This window comes from Cervus elaphus, chromosome 8 (assembly GCF_910594005.1).
Source record: "Cervus elaphus chromosome 8, mCerEla1.1, whole genome shotgun sequence".
Lineage (NCBI taxonomy): Eukaryota > Metazoa > Chordata > Mammalia > Artiodactyla > Cervidae > Cervus > Cervus elaphus.
In genome coordinates this window covers 37730790-37751820 of record NC_057822.1, presented here as the reverse complement: position 1 = coordinate 37751820, position 21031 = coordinate 37730790, and the positions used below count along the sequence as shown (strand labels likewise).

Sequence of the window (21031 nt, the reverse complement as noted above, 5' to 3'; positions counted from 1 at the left end):
TATTATGGCTGTGTTTTTTAGGATTAAGAGGAAGTATATGTAATAAAGTCATTAAGAAATTTAATGTTACTATTGCAATAGATTTTGACTCCATAGCAGTATTAAATTGTGTAACTGGTAAAATGGTGAATATTCTTTTTCTTTTCTGATTTTTTAGTTTGATTAGGAACATGGAAATCACGTACTTAAAGATAGAAGTTTTAAAAAACTTTAACATAACGTTCTTGTTTATGTTAATTTGATAAAATAATAATCCGGTAACAGCTTTGTGAACTAAAGTTGGAAAATCATTGGGTAGAAAAGATGGATGATCCCAAAGACTGGTGGTGTTATGTCTGAAAATCTAACAGTTTTCGAAGTTGTGTCCTAGCATTGGCACAGGGTTATGATAAGTTCTAAGCCATCTTCACTCTCAGGAATAAAAGAAATGAAACACTATAAAATCTGTATAATATGTTTGGTCATAATATGTTGCCTTTTAGCCTGCTGATTCATGAATATTATAGTTGTAAGAGTGGAATTGCCAGTTATGATGCTGGCTTGCAACTTAAGTTTCTACTGATTTGCTTATTTAATGTATTCAGTGGTTAGCCTTATACAAATATTAGGCTAGAATTTATTTGTAGTGTGACAGCCTCAGTATTGTTGCCACTGTGGGTCAATTGCTTGGATCCTGTCTTGACCCTTTCAGAGTACAGAATTTTCCGAGACCCCTTCTCCGGACAGTGACTCGGTGAACTCCGTGGAAGGACACTCTGAGCCGTCCTGGTTTAAAGACATCAAGTTTGATGACAGTGACACTGAGCAGGTAGCTGAAGAAGGTGACGATAATTTGACTAGTGAGTTTCACTTTCTGACGTTTTAGTTTTTATGAATCATTAACGTGTATGTATGATAGAGTGTTTTATTTAGTTGAAACAATCCTACTATTAAGTTTTCTGGCTTCAGCTAAACGTAAAGAACATCTGATAGCAATCATTGTCCTAGATACAGTATTTTCTTAAGAAACCAATTTGTTAAACCACTGGTGTTTTCAGATTTCGCTGTAGTCTTTAGTTTGCAGCAGCTTAAAAATAACTCCGTGCTAATAATATTGCAGTAGACAACTTTCTCACCTCTTTGCTATGATATCAGGCCTTCTCTCTGCAGAACTTCCAATATATTTCTTTATTTAAAAAATTCATTTTATATTTAACTGGTTCAAATTTTATTAGGTCTACACAGAAGTATCACTACATGAAAATACTGTATCCATTTTGGTATTGCACATTGGGCTTGTATATTAAAAAAAAAACATTTTTCTCCTTTCCTCCAATACCCTGATGAAACCCATTTTTACTCCCCTCCTCTCCCTATATTTCTTTCCCCTCCCCAACACTAAAAGATTCTGCCAGTCCTAGCAAGCGCACATCAGTCAGCAGTTTCCAGTCCACAGTGGACAGTGACTCAGCTGCTTCCATCAGCCTGAACGTGGAGCTGGACAACGTGAACTTCCATATCAAGAAGCCCTCCAAGTACCCACATGTGCCCCCTCACCCTGCTGACCAAAAAGGTAGGAGGGAGTCACCACCTGGAATCCGAACACAGGCTGGAGAGTTGGGCCGTGGATCTCATCCGGCCTGTCCTTCTTGCTTCCTCTGTCCCCGTGACTGAGGGGATTTGCTCTGGGTTTTGGTCCACCCTTTCTCATTTTTCCCACACCTCTTCTCCACGTGTTTTTTTCTTTTTGGTTGGTTCCAGTTCCTTTCATTTCTTGTTTCCTCCCTTAGTACCACCACACCCAGCTTAAGGCTTATAGTCATTAAAGGGAACAGCATCTGACTACTTTTCCCTTAGCATAATGTGCAACTTCCAAGGTGGCATTTCTTTGCATTATAACATGGATGTTCTGCTCTATTCATTTCTCTTTTTTCATTTAATATTTTAAAGCCTCTTTGCTTATGCTGTTACCCAGTAGCATAGTGTTTCACTAAACCTTTCCAGGTGCTTGAACTAGATTGGTGAAAAACATTCACACATTCCAAAGCATCTTTATTACTTAAAATGCTTGTTGTGTAAAATGCTATATTTGTAAAAAAGATTTCTTCTCTAATACAAAAAAAAAAAAATCATTCTTTTAGCTGTTCTATTTGAGGTTTTAGTCTACTGACTCAAAAATCATAATTCAAAGGACATTTGGTATAAAAGGAAAAATGAGGTTAAGCCATTACTAAAATTGAACATAGCAGTATGCAGAAAAGAAATGCTTTTTTTAAAAAAATTGGGTGATGAGGCTTACTTTGTTGGATATAATTAAAAGCCAGTTTAGGTTTAAGAAAAGGAGAGCCCTGACTAGCACTGAACATGAGTATGATACACATCTTTATCAGAATCCTCAAGGCAGAAATTGGAAAAATGGTGGTGAACATTGGGTGAGTATGAAAGGACAGTGAAGCAGACTGGGTGGGCACTTGGGTGAGAATTAACTGTGGGTGGTGGTCATGTGGAGCGTTTGGATTTCTGTCATATGAATGACAGATGTGATTCAGAGGTGGTATGATCTGTAGAGGTGTCTGTTCTCTGGACGTAGTTGTTGGCAATTTCATTGTGCTGAAAGTAGAGTTATGAAATACATTTTTGACTTGTTGATGATTTCATCTCTTGGAAAGTTAAGGAGCTTTTGAAATCATGAAGAAAGTGACCTGACATCATGAAATTCATAATAGCAAAAAGTGAGCTGCTGAGCCCAGTCAAGCATTTGCTTTAGGAAACCCAACTTTATAATGTTAGGAGAAGAATGACATAGAAGAAGAATGACGTTTTGACAGTGCACCCTCAAATTGTATTTCTAAGGAAAATGAAAGGGGAAGCACTGACAGTGGGAAAAACGGTCACAACTCCGCTGGCAATTTTCTGACCTCAACCTTTAAAAACATTTTTTTTTTTTCCTACAAAAATTGTGAGAGTTAGCCTTCATATGAGGATCAGTCTGAAAGAGGGGTCAGTGCTTTAAAAAAAGTGGCAGGTTAGCAGAAGTCCAGATTGTACTGAAGACTGCAGGAAATGTCAAGGATATCTTGGAAAAGATATTTAAAATTGTGATGCAAAGAAAGAAAAGTTAGGCCAGTTATTTGGGGAAGTTGATAGAGTATTAACTGAAGCTTTTTTTTTTTTCCCCTCACTTTTGTCAAGATAAGAAAGAACACTCACTGCTAAGAAGAAGTGAAATCCAAGATAATGAGGAGATAGAGAGTGCCTGGTTGTTGCTGTTGTTATCCCCCCCCCCCCCCAGTTTTATTGAGATATAATTGACAAAAAGAAGTATGTAATTTTAAGGTGTACAGTATGGCTCAAATGGTAAAGCGTCTGCCTGCAATGCGGGCAACTTGGGTTCGATCCCTGGCTCGGGAAGATCCCCTGGAGAAGGAAATGGCAACCTACTCCAGTACCCTTGCCTGGAAAATCCCATGGACAGAGGACCCTTGTAGGTTACAGTCCATGGGGTTGCAAAGAGTCGGATACGACTGAGCGTCTGACTTCACTTCTTCATCACAGTATAAGTGTAGTGAACATCCATCATCTCACATAGATACAAAATTAAAGACATAGAAAAAAATTTTTTTCTTTATGATGAGAACTCTTAGAATTTACTCTTAAAAATTTTCACATATGGTATACAGCTGTGTTGATTATATTTATTGTGTTATACATTACGTCCCTGGTATTGAAAGTTTGAACCTCTTCATTGCCTTCATCCAGTTCTCCTTCCCCCACACCCTTCCTCTAGTAACCACCAATCTTATCTCTTTTTCTGAGTTTGTTTTTGAAGTATAATTGGTCAACAGTGATTCCATCTTTCTATACATTTTGAAATGATTGCCAGTTCAGTACAATATGTCACCATGTAAAGATATTATACAGTTATTGAATATATTCCCCATATGATACATTTCATACCCATGACTTAGTTATTTTGCAACTGAAAGTTTGTACCCTTTCATCTCCCTCACCTCTTTCTTTCCTTCTTCCACTCTCCTCCTCTCTGGCAACCACTTGTTTGGTCTCTGTATCTATAACTCTATTTCTGTTCTGTTTATTCATTTGTTTTGTTTTTAGACTCCACATATAAGGGAAATCATACAGTATTTGTATTTCTCTGACTTATTACACCTAGCATAATACTGTCTGGGTCAACCTGTGTTTTCACAAATAGCAAGATTTCATTCTTTTTTCATGGCTGAGTAATATTCCAGATGGAACCCGGGTCTCCTGCATTGCAGGAGGATTCTTTACTGTCTGAGCCACCAGGGAAGCCCATGTATGTGTATACACACACACACCAGAATAACTACCTTCTTTCTTAGTAGACTGACTTCAGAGAGCCTGTAATTTGAGGACTTTTACCCCTTAGTAAATGTCTCTGGCTTTTACACTTCTCTCTCGTTAGCTTTTAGCATAACAACAAGAATTATTTTTTTTTCTATTTTGTGAAGTTGAGACATAATAAATTATTTTTTTCTGCATTGTAATTAAGAGGAACACTGGTTACCAGAAAATAAAGTCATCAGAATGATCTAGTTCAGAAAATGAAAGAATAGTAGATTTCCCCTGCATCTGGTTTTCATTTCTCTTAAATACAAATGAGAATGGGTGATTCTTTTCTTTCCATTAAAATTAATGGTTACTAAAATTGTTAAATCTTAGGGATCATTCTCTAGCTTTTAACACTGAGGAAATATGAATTTTTAAAATTTGTTGAAGTATCTATGCTTAAGAAGATGCTCATGTTTTTTGTATTACATAAGCTAACTCATTTTCAGAAACTTGTAAAACTGAGTCAGTGTGATCTTCTGGTTTGATTAATTTCTCATTGTTTGTTATGGAGGGTTATGCAGTTAGAATATATTTTATTATGTGTTGAAAGCAGGATTCTGAACTATTCTTGGAAAGTTAGCAAGTAGTACCTAGAAAAGAAAATGAAAAGCATGACTTCCTCAAACTCCTAGACCTAACTCCACATTTATAGGGAAACATGGGGGTATAAGAGCAAGTTAAACAGCACCGTGAGGAAACAATCCATCAAATCCAGAATGTGACATTTGGCCTGAATTCTTTCAAAATTCAATATCAGGAGAAAGAAAAAGGTAGAAGGTCTACTTTAGGTTAAGAGAAAATGAAGAGAATGTAATGTATGAACTTTAATGGATCCAGGTTGGAGGGGAAAAAAAATTTATTAAAGCATTTTGGAAACAGATAAACTTGAATATGGACTAATATGATGATATTAAGAAAGTGTCAGTTTTCTTAAGTGTGTAAATATTATGGATCTAGAGAAGAATGCTCTTAATTTTTAGAGATGCATGCTGAAGTACTAGTGGTAAAATGTCATGATACGTGTAACTTCAAATTGTCTGGAAAAAAGCACACAGAGAAATCAGATATGGCGAGTCATTAACAATTGTTCAGTCTTGGTGGAGGATATATAGGGTTTTCTGTATGTTTAAGTTTTTTCATAATGGGGAAAATCCATTGCTTCTGAAATTTTATATAGATATATGTACATATATATCCTTTAGACTGAAGAGTAAAGCTTCTAAAGCCTCTGTATAAACAGGCATTGGCATTATTAATTTCTGTGAGGGAGGTGTAGAAATAAAGTATCATATCTGTTTTCACTGATCCACATACTTGATTATATTATATTTGGCATGGCACACTTGAACTTGCTAAATTTTTTTTTCTCTGCTTTTTTGTTTTGAAGGATCAGTGTATTGGATTATAAACACATTGACTTTTGAAGCCCTTTTCTTTATAAATGAGATCTACTTGGAAAGAATTTTGTGGATCACCTTTACCTTAAAAGACTTAAAATGCATTGTGGTTAAATTTGCACGGTAGAAAGAACCTCATTTGAGCTGTGCTTGGTCACAGATCTAGAGGAAAGGTCATGTGAAAGTAAAGAATAAGCTTCACTTGTAATATTTAATATTCTAAAAGTTTTGAAAGAACCCATTCAGAGTGTGTTCAGAAGTTATCTTTTGGCAACTATTTGGAAGTGTTTGGTTAGAATTTTTGAAACAGTAAAACTCAAATTAAAAACTAATATAATCCTGATGAGTTATATCTTAATTCCCTTCCATTATCATTTTTGTATTAATTTGTTTTATAGCTTATATTTTGAAATTCAAAAAACCCCACCTTATATTTTTTTACGCAGTATGCTCTCTATCTGAACTCATTGTTTGTTACATAATATGGCTATGGATGAGAAAAAGAGTGTAACTTTTTAGGCTTGTCATGCAAATCCATGACAGACCTCAGTTTTCATAAAGCAGTTCAGATTTGATAAGGGAAAAATGATCTGTTAAAAAGATTATCTGTCATTGCTGTCTCATGGCTCTGTTGAGTTATTAAGTCTATCAAGTCTAGTATGAAGTGTGCAGAACAAGTTATAAACCGACATGTTAGCCTAAAGTTTCCGTGACTTGGCTGCTATGGGTTTAGTGTGAGTAATACTCTGTGTGTGGGTGTGTTTTCTGTATAATTATGCTAGCCTGTTATAGTCATAGGCCTCTTCTTTCCTTCCTCCTCTCTCTGTTCTCTCCCTGGCATGCAGAGTATTTGATTTCTGACAATGGAGGACAACAGCTATCAATAAGCGACGCCTTCATCAAAGGTAATTTTATCAAAATCTATACATGGGATGATGTCTCTTGTTCATGGAGATATACTGTGGGCCCAGGATACTGACTGGCGCTGAGTGAGTACCGACAATGCATTATATTATTTTAGCACCATAGGAACACAGTTTTTCAATATGTGTAGTAGCCTTGAGACTGCTGAGAACCAAAAATATAAACTTGGACTTAGTTTGAGAGGTCTCTGATCTGAAAAATAATTGTTTAAAAGTCTTTACCTAGATTCTGAATTTTATTCACTTAAAGGCTTTTCTATATCACGAATATGCTTTTCTGTATCACAAATATAGTATTAAGTATTGATAGACATATCATCAAGTGATTGTCAAGCTTATCAAAAAGCCACAGGCAGATCTCATCTAATTGAGGATGCTGCTTGCTCTCTGGATTTGGACAACAAGAGGACTGAAGGAAATAAGAACTAATTCTGCTTATCATTTCCTTGGGGACGAAAGGAAGTGCAGAAGAATACAAACCTTTCCTATCCCCATCCCTACTTAGCTTGCTGTGGAGTGAAGGCACACTTATTTGGTCCATAACACGCTACAGCCTAGGCCTCAGATAATGGGAGGGTTTCACATAAAAGAGAGAAGGTAGGGCGAGCTGGTACAAGGGCAGCTGCTGACAGATAGTGTCACAACTTAGTGTTTCTAAATTCACCTTCAAGCATCTGGTTCAACCAGATGTTTATAGACCAAGAGTTTACATAATTGAAATGTGCTGTTCTTGTACCTCACTTGTCGTGGACACTGGCTTTACTCTGGAGCCTGCTGGACTGTTTAGTTGAAGGTTTTTTGTCGTTTGTTCAGTTTGCTTTAAGAGGGGAAAGACTAGAGAATTTTTACAAGCATTTCCTACCTCTTTTCTTTCCATTTATTCAATCACAGTTTCAAAAGTTATTCAGTGAGCATCTTTTTTGCAAAGTATTTAGTATTACCGATTTTTTTTTTTTTTTTGGGTTCTGATCATTTACAAAATTTTATATAAATTACTATTTACCATGTTTTGATTTCTTCACAGTTAATTTTTTGGTCTGACTTGTAAAAGTTTTGCCAATTAAGAAGAAAGCCTTTTTTGTTCTAGTACTGAAAAAGAAACACTGACAGGATTGTATGAGTAGACTTTCTAGACTGTCATATCCTGGTTCGGACGAATCAATGCTGAGCTTTTCTCAGCACCCACACTGTCACAAGTTCTCCTTGCATTCTGATTTCTGTTGAATGCAGTGTTCAGTTTGTGATTTTATAGGGAAAATTAACTACCTCTCTCTTTTAATATCCCCAAATAAATAAAAAGACTGTAAACAAATCTCAGTTCATTTGCTTTTCAAAAGCCGTATTTATAGTTACTTTCTTGAGAGCCCTGGTTGCTTATGTAAATTTACTCTTTACACTTGTGTCTCTGATTTTGGCTGTTGAGAATGTTGATCTAACTCAGACTTAATTTTTTTTATCTATGAATTTAAACATGTCCTTGCTTTTTTTAGATCAATAATTTGAATTGGCTAACTTAAAAAATTTAAAAAGATAAGTTGGTGATTTCTAAATCTCTGAGTAGATGGTATAAAACTTGACAATGAATATAATTTCTTATTTTACACTTAGAATCCTTATTTAACCGTCGAGTTGAGGAAAAATCCAAAGAACTGCCTTTCACACCTTTGGGCTGGCATCATAACAACCTGGAGCTGCTGCGGGAGGAGAATGGAGAGAAACAAGCTATGGAGAGGTTGCTGTAAGGCAGTGAGCTTATTCATTTTAATTTTCCATTTTTCTAATCTTAAGTGACTTGATAGGTATTTGTATAGTTCTTCCTTATAAAGTCAAAAATGCTAACATTACTTAGGAAATAAAGCCTGTTCTGGTGAAACTTCTAATAAAGCAGAGAGTCCTAGTTGTGCTTTTCTATCCCCATTGTTATTTATGTGTTAAAATTTAATTGAATTAAATGGGGCATTTTTTTTTATCAAACCCATAGATTTTTTGTTTGTTTTGTTTATTTTTCAATTTTTTAATTGGAGGATAATTGCTTTACAGTGTTGTGTTTCTGTTGTACAACATCATGAATCAGCTACAAGTATGCATATATCTCTTCCCTCTTGAGCCTCCCTTAAATGGGTTATCTTAATTGGAGATATTCAGATTTTCTTTATATGCAAAGCATTAAGGCGCAGATATGCTGAAAGAATAAAATGACCAGGAAGGTCTTACCTGTAAGCCGTTAAGTCACGTGCTGATTGCTTTGCAGACCGTGTTGCATCTTCAGAGCTATTGTCTCTGGCGGTGTTAACTGTGCAAATGTCTTTCCCGTAACGTTTTTGTAGTTCAGCTAATCATAACCACATGATGGCGCTGCTGCAACAGCTGCTCCACAGTGAGTCACTGTCCACGTCTTGGAGGGACATCATCGTATCCCTGGTCTGCCAGGTTGTTCAGACAGTCCGACCTGACGTCAAGAACCGGGATGATGACATGGATATCCGCCAGTTTGTCCACATCAAAAAAGTGAGCTCTGCCAATGTTTTCCTTGTGTTCGGCGTTCATGAGATGGGCCCGATAGTAATTTGTCTCTTAATGGTCATCTGAAAGGGTCGCTACCAGGAAGGATGCTCCGTGAGGAGTGGAAAGTTTTTCTGTCCTATTTGGTAGCAGTGCACGTAAAGGTCATAAGAGCCACTCTTAGGAAGTGGGAGGTGAGTGGGGGTGGGGGTAAGCTGGGCTTGCAGTGAGCTGGAAACCCAAACTTTCCTACTTCCCCTGGGAACCCAAACTTTCCTACTTCCTCTTCTTGATGTGTCATATACAAGGCCTCTTTTCACACATGGCTGTTACTGTTCTGAGGAAAAGCAGCGGGTAATTGTTTTGTTTAGAGAATAGTGGAGTTTTGCCTATATTTTTTGCCTCTGGTGTTTAACTTATTAGTGGTTTTAATTGACATCTGGCATTTATTTGTTTGGTCAAATGGATATTTTGGAGTACCAGATAGTATGTTAGAGAGTTGACGATTGTAGGAAGTTGCCATTAATTATTGGTTGAAAGGAAGAAATGCATCCTAGAACTTTTTGTTCTTATTTGGTTACATAATAGTGAAAATAAAAAGTGGAAATAAATACTTATAGAATTCATTTGACTGCATTCTAAACATGTATATCGGATTATATTGTTTTCTTAATTGTTTCATTAGATCCCAGGTGGAAAGAAGTTTGATTCTGTGGTTGTCAATGGATTTGTTTGCACCAAGAATATTGCACATAAAAAGGTAATGTGATTCAGTTCAACACTGAAGTTCAGCAAACTGTGACTGTGTGCCAAGCCAGCAAGCTGAGGGTGCCCCTCACCATGGAGGAAAAGGAGATTGGACAGGGAGGAGTGACTAGCAGTGAAATTTGGGGGTTCAAGGAGAGTCTCCCAGAGCTGATGATGACAGGGGCTTGGACAGTGAGAACTCATCAGACAGAAGAAGGCTTCCCTGTCAGCAGGCTGAAGGGACGCTGGTGTCCCTTGACCCTGCCACATCTCAGGGATAAAAGATTTCCTAACAGATCAGAATTCTTCCAGAGGCCTAACATTTTAAAACTCTGTTCTTCCTCATAGGGCTGAACACAGAATTATGACTGGAATTCTGTATCATTCTCTGTACCTTCAGCCGTGAGGCCTCTTTCTAGCACCAGCGTAGAGAGAAGGGTAAATAACCCCTTGTACTAAGGAAAGTCTGAGACCCTAAGGTACTGGATAGGAACTGGCAGGAAATGAGGCTGGAGGAAGCAGATGAGGGCTTTGTCTTATCACTTTGTTCTGAAGGCTGCTGGTTAGCAAAGTGTACTGTGTATGAGGACCTTGTTAAAAATGTAGACTCCTAAGCCCACACCTTAGAAATTCTCATTTAGTAGTTTTAGGGGAGTGAGAATGGGGGGTGGGTAGAGGAAGGGTGGGACTACTTTTTAATTAAAAGAAGTGAAGTGAGGTGAAGTCGCTCAGTCATGTCCGACTCTTTGCGACCCCATGAACTGTAGTGCACCAGGCTCCTCAGTCCATGGGATTTTTCAGGCATGAATACCGGAGTAGGTGATTTCCTTCTCCAGGGGATCTTCCCAACCCAGGGATTGAGTCCAGGTCTCCCGCATTGTAAGCAGACACTTTACCATCTGAGCTACCAGGGAAGCCCAATTAAAAGAAATTTTATTTTAATGAAGTATAGTTAATTAATAGTATTGTGTCTCTCGTGTATAGCAAAGTGATTCAGTTATAGGTATATGTGTATATATGTATTCTTTTTCATATTTTCCATTAAGTTTATTATAGGATATTGAATATAGTTTCCTGTGCAGTACTGTAGGATCTTGTTGTTCATATGTTTTATGCACCGTGGCTGCCATTTCCAAACTCCTAATTTATCCCTACCCCCACACTGCACTTTCCCCTGTGGTAACCATAAGTTTGTTTTCTCTGTCTGTGAATCTGTTTCTGTTTTAATAAGTTCATTTTTATCATATTTTAGATCCCACATATAAGTGATATCATATGATACTTGTCTTTGACTTACTTAGTATGATAATCTCTAGGTCCATCCTTACTGCTGTAAATGTCATGATTTCATTCTTTTTTATGGCTGAGTAGTATTCGTGTGTGTGTGTGTGTGTGTGTGTGTGTATTTCATACATCTTTATCCATTCATCTGTGGATGGACATTTAGATGGCTTCTGTGTCTTGGCTATTGTAAATAGTGCTTCTGTGAGCACTGGGGTGCATGTATTTTTTCAAACTGGAGTTTCTCTCTGGATGTCTGCCCAGGAGTACATTGCAGGATGATGTGGTAGCTCTGTTTTTATTTTTTTTAAGGAGACTCCGTACTGTTTTCCATAGTGGCTGCACCAGTTTGCATTTGGGTGGGACTACTTATTAGTGGAGTCACTCTGGGTGTTTCCAGTGTTATTTATTTGTTTATTGGTTCTCACTTTTAGAGAAACCAATGATCTGTAACAGTGTTCTCAAACCTTGCTGTGCTTCAGAGTCACTAAGAGAACGTGTTAAAAATAGAGACACCCTGCCCTCATCTCTGGTACTATTGGTTTGGTTACAGTGAGAGCTCAGGCAAATTTCAAGCTTGAGTAACTGGATGGATAAACTGCAGTCTGTTTTCACTCTTTTCTAAGCTGAGAAGAATAATATATTTTTTATAAGGTATTAAACTTCCTGAAAAGTATTAGTGACCATAGATAAATAAAATTACGTTTGAATTTGATATTATTTCATAGCAATGATCCAAAGTCCATATTTCTACATAGAGTCTTATTAAAACAGCACTTTACCCATCAAAGTAGTACTTTAAATCAGATTAAATGATGTCTGTTGAATTCAGAGGTAGGTGTGTTGTGCTCATCTCCAGAATTAAAAACTGTTACGTGGGTGTGGTAGTCACATGCATGAATGACTGTCTTGCCCCAGTGACCATGTTTAGAGATAGTATGTAATTTGTAGTTACTGAAAAAGCCCTGCATGTAGTTTCCCAGCTGATGAATCCCTGTTTTCAGGAGCATTTGCTAGTTTGAACCTAATAAGTTTGGTCAGATGGAGACTTCTGTTGTAGGATGCAGGCCCCTCTGCCCGCGGCTTCAGTTGTGTGGTGAGGGTATATTGTTTGCGTCTCTACTTCTGGATGTGCTTTAAGATTTTCTGTTGTAACTTCTTGTTTCCCAGTTTTGCTTGCGAATTTACGACTGCTTAGGTGTTTATTCCATCAAAAATATGTTCAGCAGGTGTTTTAATTCCTCTCTCCCTCCTCGACTTTTCTTGAATCTTAGAAAAGTTAAATTCTGCTTTCAGAATTGCTGATCTCTAGGAGTTTATCAAGTAGCCTATCTTTTAAGTCCCTCTCCCTCCTACCCAGGGTGTGATATCTTTTTTTAAAACATTAGAGATTTAAAAAAAAGATAGTTAAGAGTATAGAAAATTAGGTAAAATAGCATTAGTGAAAAAGAAGCCAGTTTTTAAAGAATTTTGCATGGCTTTAATTATTTGCTTTGAAAAAAAATAAGAATAGCACAAAATAAATGAGAGTATTTTAATCTGAATAGAATGAGATAATCTATTTAAGAGGAATTATGACCAGTATGAACTTAGAGTTGTGATTAAAGGAGGTCTATAAATTGCAAACTTTCAAAGTTTTAACAAACTGTTCATTTATATTTTAGATGAATTCTTCTATTAAAAACCCCAAAATTCTTCTGTTGAAGTGTTCCATTGAATATCTCTACAGAGAGGAAACCAAATTTACTTGCATTGATCCTATTGTGCTTCAGGTAAGAACTCCTTACTGAAACCGTAATCTGGAGGAATGTTTGTGTACTCAGATACTTGCCAACTCTTATACTTTCTTCCAGCTGGCTAAATTTGATAGGCAAACTTTATTGCTCTTGTTTCATTAAAAAATGTATTATAGAAGACATTGTTATGTATCATACTTTAGAAGCTTAGTAAAGCCTTTGTCACTGTTTTTAGTGGCAAAGTGTTAATGGCAACATGTGACTTTTTGGGAATAATTGAAGAAAAGGTGAAAATCCAAATCCTGTTTTCTCTTCCCACATACAGTTAGTAAAAGGGAGTGATGTCAGATGGAAATTGTGTCCATTTCTGTGTGGTTTTTGTTAAGTGAGGAGGCCCAGAATAGCTTTAGTAGGATTATAGCCCTCAGCTGGAAGGAAGAACAGCCTTGGCTCAGTTCCTACACAGCCCTTTAGCTCCATTTTAAGAGATTACAAGTGCCTTCCCGCTGGAAGAGCTCTTTCCCCAGGGAGATGGAGCCCCTGGTCCTAGGTGGCTTTTGGGCGCTCATTGCGCGGAACTCCGTTTCCAGTTGTACTGTTGCGCTTGATTTTGTACATTTAAAATTTCCCTTGGGGAAAAAAAAAATAAATAAATAAATAAAATTTCCCTTGAGTCTGCCTCCAGCTAGGCTGAGCTGCTTGGCTGGGCTGTCCAAGTTCTCTGTCAAGGTACCACTTATTATTCTTATTAGTGCTCTTGATATGAAGTTGCATAGGTTATCTGCCCCAACTTCTTTTCTCCCATAAATGCTATTAATTAATTTGCAGTTGTTCAAAATGGGAGGTTTTCAGAAATGTGTTTTTCCTATTATAGCAGAAACACTTTATATTCGGTTCCAGAAACGTTTAGGAAAAGCATTACTTGGAAATTCATGAGCACATTTTTGCAAGTGATAGGAGCAGTCACTTTAAAAAAAAATTATTTATGTGGCTATGCTGGGTCTTGGTTGCTGCATGGACTTTTCTGTGGTTGTGGTGAGTGGGGGCTACTCTCTAGGTATGGTGCACAGGCTTCTTATTGTGGCAGCTTCTCTTGTTGTGGAGCATGGACTCTAGGTTGTGTAGCTTTAGTCATTGCAGCTCTTGGGCTCTATAGCACAGCCTCAGTAGTTGTGGCGCGCAGGCTTAGTTGCTCCAAGGCATGTGGGATCTTCCCGGACCTGGGATCGAACTCATGTCTCTTGCGTTGGCAGGCAGATTCTTTACCACTGAGCCACCAGGGAAACTTTTGTTCTCAGTTCATAGACACAGAAAAAACTTAATTGTGGTAAAAGGCACCATGCTCTGTTGCTTAATGAACTCTGTTAACTGGGACTGTTTCCTTTTTGGAATTGAGCTAGGTATCAGTAAAAATGAGGGGTTTCAACCAGATTTATGCCATTCCTTCTAGCTCTGATTTACTATGACTTTTCAGTGAGAACTGAAATAAGGAATCAGAAGAAACAGTTATGGTTTGTGGAAAACTGAGCTACCTTGATGCTGGGAGTTTTCGTGATGTCACTGGTGTCAGTGGAAGACTTACATACTTAGATCACAACCACATGGTTTGCAAGATGCATCCTGATTGCAGAGGTGTTAAAATGTATAAAATTGTATTTAGTTACCAAAAAGTTGTCCTTATATTTATCCATTGTAACTCCTCTTTTATGACCAGGTTAACAGACTGAAGTCTTCATGTTGGACACATATGCTCCGGGCAAATGTATATTAATAAACATGATTTAATTAATATAACTTGTTAATTGTAACTTGTATAATTATATTAAGATGATACTGTTAAAATGCTGCACTCAATATGCCAACAAATTTGGATAACTCAGCAGTGGCCACAGGACTGGAGAAGGTCAATTTTCATTCCAGTCCCAAAGAAGGGCAGTGCCAAAGAATGTTCAAACTACCGCACAGTCGGATGTCTGAGTAAATCCATAATCTGAAAAGATGCTTTAAGATAGGAGATGATGTTTAATGCCAGGCTGGATGAAGCACAAGCTGCAATCAAGGTTGCGGGGAGAAATCAATAACCTCAGATATGCAGATGGCACCACTCTTAGGGCAGAAAGCAAAGAGAAACTAAAGAGCCTCTTGATGAAAGTGAAAGAGGAGAGTGAAAAAGCTGGCTTAAAACTCAACATTCAAAAAGCTAGGATCATGGCATCCAGTCTTGTCACCTTATGGCAAATAGATGGGGAAACAATGGAAACAGTGACAAACAGTGACTTTATTTTCACTCCAAAATCACTGCAGACGGTGACAACAGCCATGAAATTAAGACGCTTGCTCCTTGAAAGTGAAGCCATGACAGACCTAGACAGCATATTAAAAAGTAGAGACATCACTCTGCTGACAAATGTCCATATACTCAAAGCTGTGGTTTTTCCAGTAGTCATGTACTGATGTGAAAGTTGGATCATAAAGAAGGCTGAGCACTGAAGAACTGATGGTTTTCAACTGTGGTGTTGGAGAAGACTCTTGAGAGTCTCTTGGACAGCAAGGAAATCAAACCAGTCAATCCTCAAGGAAATCAATCCTGAATATTCGTTGGAAGGAGTGATGCTGAAGCTGAAACTCCAATACTTCGGCCACCTGATGCGAGGAACTGACTGATTTGAAGAGACCCTGATGCTGGGAAAGATTGAAGGTGGGAGGAGAAGGGGATGACAGAAGATGAGATGGTTGGATGACATCACCGACTCAGTGGACATGAGTTTGAGCAAACTCTGGGAAATGGGGAAGGACAGGGAAGCCTGGCGTGCTGCAGTTCATGGGGTCTCAACAAGTCGGACACGATTGAGCAACTGAATAACAGCAACAAAGTATCTTGTTCATCAGTGCTTCAGAACATAGTTTATTATATCTTTAAGTCCTGACCTATTTAGGTTTTTAGTTTGAATTGACAGAAAATGTCAGTTGATTTGACCCCCCTGTCCCCACCCCCGGCTCTTTGCTTGGAGTGGGGGAGCTCATCGTGGCATGACCAAAGAGGAAGCTGAAAGGTAGCTAGTTAAAAAAGGAGGATGAGAAAAAAAGGGCAAGGATAAAATTAGGCTGGGCATCATACTGTCTTCACAAGGTCTGCCCCAGAGGTCTGTTGGTCTACCCCTGCTCCATTCTGTCTTCCTGGCCTGCCTCCTGACACTCGTTCATTGCTGAGCCTGATCCAAGCCCCAATTTTAGCAGGGTGCTTCATGTACAATCATAGTAGTTGACTGGAGCTGGAAATGTGAGGAAATGTGTTTGCTTTCCCTGTATTGGAGGCCAGAAACTTAAAAAAGTGAATTTATTTTAGTTCTTCTTTATTGAAGCTGCACAAATAAAATAAAATGTCATTAAATTGCAATTTAATAAGCAGAGTAGGAAATTAACATATTTCAGGGAAAAAAATTTCATTTTGTTGGGACTTCCCTGGTCCAGTGGTTGAGAACCCGCCTGCCAGTGCGGGTCTGGAAGGTTACACGTGCTGCAGAGCAGCTCCGCTCATTGGCCGCAACTGCTGAGCCGGCGCGCTGGGGCCCGTGTGCCGCAACTGCTGAGCCGGCGCGCTGGGGCCCGTGTGCCGCAACTGCTGAGCCGGCGCGCTGGGGCCCGTGTGCCGCAAGTGCTGAGCCGGCGCGCTGGGGCCCGTGTGCCGCAACTGCTGAGCCGGCGCGCTGGGGCCCGTGTGCCGCAACTGCTGAGCCGGCGCGCTGGGGCCCGTGTGCCGCAACTGCTGAGCCGGCGCGCTGGGGCCCGTGTGCCGCAAGTGCTGAGCGCGCGCGCTGGGGCCCGTGTGCCGCAAGTGCTGAGCGCGCGCGCTGGGGCCCGTGTGCCGCAAGTGCTGAGCCCGCGCGCTGGGGCCCGTGTGCCGCAAGTGCTGAGCGCGCGCGCTGGGGCCCGTGTGCCGCAAGTGCTGAGCGCGCGCGCTGGGGCCCGTGTGCCGCAAGTGCTGAGCGCGCGCGCTGGGGCCCGTGTGCCGCAAGTGCTGAGCCGGCGCGCTGGGGCCCGTGTGCCGCAAGTGCTGAGCCCGCATGCCCTAGAGCCTGTTGCTGTGCAACAGGGCAAACCACTGCAATGCGAAGCCCCAAGCTCTGCAACTAGAGAGTGGCCCCTGCAACTGCAGAAAGCCCTTGTGCAGCAACCAAAAATAAATAAATAAAAATTAAGAAAAAATTTTTTAAGTGTAAAAAAAAAATATTTCTTTTTGTTAATAATGGGAGAATTTGAGAATGTCCAGTTTCTACCAGTAAGACAGAGAAAGGTGAAAAGAAATGTACCAGGGCAAGTTCATTGCAGGGAACAGGCTCATCCATTGCTGATGGCTCTGACCGTGAATACAAAATTGACTCAGAAAACACTGGGCATTTGGAGCAGAAGTGACAGGTGTGTCCCCACCTTCCATTGTCTCCTGAGTCCAGAGATTTTATAAAGCAATTAACTAATTATATTTTTAAACTCTAGTTGTTATTTACAACATTCATTTGCTTTGAGAGTAAGCCTTTGTCATGAAATTGTATTAAACATTGTTTTAATTTGTAACTACCACTGTTCTAAGTAGAATATTATCTGTTGAGAGATAGAAATTAGGAAGTAGCTGAAATAGTGTCTGTTAGTTATTTATTCAAATACCTGAAAGAAGAGAGATTCTGGTTAGTTTCAGAATGTAAAAGGGGAAATCCATAATTATGTTAAAAATACTTAGTTGCTTTCATTTGGGAAGCTGGAGAATTTTTTGATTTTTTAAGCTTCGAGAGCTAACTAATTGGATTCTTGGCTTTTATTTCAGGTTATTAAGAACTCAGTCCTTCAAAGAAAAATTAGTGAGTTGGAGAATAAAGTTTCTCCGGAAACTCTTTCCAGCATAGTCAGCAGTTTAGAATGATAGAGTATTCTTGGTTATGTTTGAATTAATTTGCTTACACAGTGGTAAGTGGTATTTAGCATATTTTTACCTGAGATTGAGGACCTGAAAAATGAGTTGACACATTAGTACAATGTTTACTTAGTAGGAAATGTCTATTAGTAGTGGTTTGTGGATGAAGAAAACTTAGACTGAGTTTGATGTTGTAGTCACACTGCCCTAGTATTTTTACATATCTAGATCTTGATTTGTACCACATACAGTGTTTTTTGTTTGTCTTACTTAGGAAAGGGAATTCCTAAAGAATTATGTTCAGCGAATAGTTGATGTTCGACCCACACTGGTTCTGGTTGAGAAAACGGTATCTCGAATTGCACAGGATATGTTGCTGGAACACGGCATTACTTTGGTCATTAATGTAAAATCAGTGAGTGTTCTTATTTTTCTATTATTTCTAAAATTGACAGCTTGTAAATTTATATGCATGTGTGGTAGATATAAAGGGTTCTTTGATTATTTATTTCTTAGCTGTACTATATATATTGGAAGCACAGGCATGGCAGCGCTTTCCTTATTTAAGACTGGAGAATCTCAGGCTCGAAGAAAGTATAGTTAATGTAGCACTCATACATAATGAGTTATGTAACACTCATTATAAGTGTCTACCAAACCATAGATGTAGTTGACATTAGTTATTAAGTAGTCTTTGTAGAGACGTCATTTTGTTTGGGGAATCATACAAAGCAGAAAATTTTCTCTCCCTTGAAAAATTACCTTCTTCAGTGTAGAGGTCAGTTGTGGAAATTCCCCACCCATCACCCCTGAATCAGTATCTTGTGCCAATGAATAATGCTTAAATGTCTTTTGATGTTATTAATGTAAGTATGGTTTATTTTAGTAAGCACATGTTGATTGCTAAATGTAAACTTTTCTAGAATCAGTATAAGTCATATAATTACTAAAGTCAAGGAAATTCATCTTGGAAGAAAATAGGGCATTTTCTGTTTTCTTTTTTTTTTTGGTGAGGGCATTTTCAAATGTTTCTAGTATTTTTCCATATAAAATGTACTAAAATCTTATTCTTTAGTTTTGTAATATGATGTTGTTCTGTGTTCTAGCAAGTTTTAGAACGAGTTAGCCGGATGACCCAAGGTGATTTGGTGATGTCGATGGACCAGCTGCTTACCAAACCCCACCTGGGCACCTGTCATAAATTTTACATGCAGATGTTTCAGTTGCCTAATGGTGAGTGATCTTTAGTGTAGATTTACCTGAAATGGGGGGGCCTGAGGAAATGAATAAACTCATCAGAATGATAATGTTGATATATTAATAGTAGGAAATGACTATTAGCATACAACTATGGTCTTACTTAAGAGTTTTTGTCTGGTAGATGTTAAGATAATGAACTAATTCTGTCTGGACTTCTGGATTGCCACCTGAACCTTCTTAACCTTGTGTTTGTTTATTTGTAGAACAAACCAAAACACTGATGTTTTTTGAAGGCTGTCCACAGCACCTGGGCTGTACAATCAAGCTTAGAGGAGGCTCTGATTATGAGCTGGCTCGCGTTAAAGAGATCTTAATATTTATGATCTGTGTAGCTTATCATTCTCAACTAGAAATCTCCTTCCTCATGGATGAATTTGCTATGCCTCCTACATTAACGCAAAACCCTTCCTTCCATTCTCTGATTGAGGGACAGGAGGATGAAGGGGCTGCCCAGGAGCCGTTCAGCGGAAGTCCCCTCCCCCGGGAGCCTGACATCCCCCCGGACTTTCTGCCTTCTGATGATGGCAGTTTGCTAGAATCAAGGGTTCTGTTTGAGAAGGGTGACCAAGAAAATAAGAGCATGCCACAGGATGTTGCCTCTTTGAAGCCTCAAGAGCATGCCCCAGCAGCCTGCCCTTTGGGTGCCCCCTGTGCTCTCTTCCCATCAGTACCAGAGTCGTTGCTTCCGCTCCATGTGGATGACCAACAGGACGCCATAGGCAGCGAGCAGCCAGAGGCTTTGCAGCAAACAGAGGAGCTTCCGGATCCCACAAGCCAGATGAGAGCCTTTAGAGACCCTCTGCAGGATGACACCGGCCTGTATGTTACCGAGGAAGTTACCTCTTCTGAAGATAAACGGAAGACTGATTCTTTGACCTTTAAACAAGAGTTGAAAGATGTGATCCTTTGCATCTCACCAGTCATCACATTCCGGGAGCCATTCCTTTTAACTGACAAGGGCATGAGATGCTCTACCCGAGATTATTTTGCGGAGCAGGTTTACTGGTCTCCTCTCCTCAATAAGGAGTTCAAGGAAATGGAGAGCAGGCGGAAGAAACAGATGCTTAGGGATCTCTCTGGCCTTCAGGGCATGAATGGAAGTGTTCAAGCCAAGTCCATTCAAGTCCTACCTTCACATGAGCTCGTGAGCACCAGAATTGCTGAGCATCTGGGTGACAGCCAGAACTTGGGGAGAATGCTAGCCGATTATCGGGCCAGAGGAGGAAGAATCCAGCAAAAACATTCAGACCCTTTTGCTTACTCAAAGGAGGCGTTGAGTACCTCAAGTGGCAAATCAGGAAGCAGAACTGAAGGTGATGAAGAAAAAGGGTTGATTACAAGTGATGCAGTGTGGTCGACAAAGGTGAGCAAGACCGCTTTTGTGCTTGTGTACATTTAAGATGGGTGGAAAATCTCTGCTATGGCAGGGTAAAAAAGTCAGATATGACAGCTTGCATGCAGATTTATTAAATATTTCATCTGTGCTTTTTTCTTTTTTTTGGTCTCTTTTGTCTTATGTATTGCTTTAAAATGTATGAAATAGGAGTGTAATGTGATGAAACTGGATTTGAGGGTTTCAGGTTAAGCTCACAGAAAACTCGGAAGAACTCTGAGGTTGGGGGCAGTGTTGGAGCTGCTTAACATTTCTGACATGATGACTTGGGTGTAATGTGATGTGTCTTTGATTCTACTAATGGTAGCCAGCGGGAGAGTAGAGTTGGAAGCTTATTATAGGAAATGGGTGTGTTTTTTTCCTTATTATAGGAAATTATAGGTGATAAAACTCATGAACAAATCCATCTTTTGAGGAGGAAATACAGTTGTTTAATAAAACAAGTAGATGTTCACTTTCACAAGTCTAGGAAGGATTAAATAATGATGGTATATTGTTTTTAATATATGAAACTGGAAAGAAGGGATGTGATA

The 21031-nt window shown here is 39.1% G+C and overlaps 1 protein-coding gene across 2 annotated transcripts in view; it reads left to right on the top strand.

The window, feature by feature from the left end:
- The window catches only part of PIKFYVE (phosphoinositide kinase, FYVE-type zinc finger containing), a 77020-nt gene that overhangs the window by 26114 nt on the left and 29875 nt on the right, over positions 1–21031 (top strand). For both annotated transcript variants that reach the window (XM_043910222.1, XM_043910221.1), the window contains 10 exons: positions 692–839; positions 1385–1552; positions 6596–6655; positions 8282–8411; positions 9001–9181; positions 9861–9935; positions 12868–12975; positions 18120–18260; positions 18952–19078; positions 19309–20468. In XM_043910222.1, coding sequence (XP_043766157.1) covers positions 692–839; positions 1385–1552; positions 6596–6655; positions 8282–8411; positions 9001–9181; positions 9861–9935; positions 12868–12975; positions 18120–18260; positions 18952–19078; positions 19309–20468 — 2298 coding nt within the window. The remainder of the gene's footprint in view (positions 1–691; positions 840–1384; positions 1553–6595; positions 6656–8281; positions 8412–9000; positions 9182–9860; positions 9936–12867; positions 12976–18119; positions 18261–18951; positions 19079–19308; positions 20469–21031) is intronic.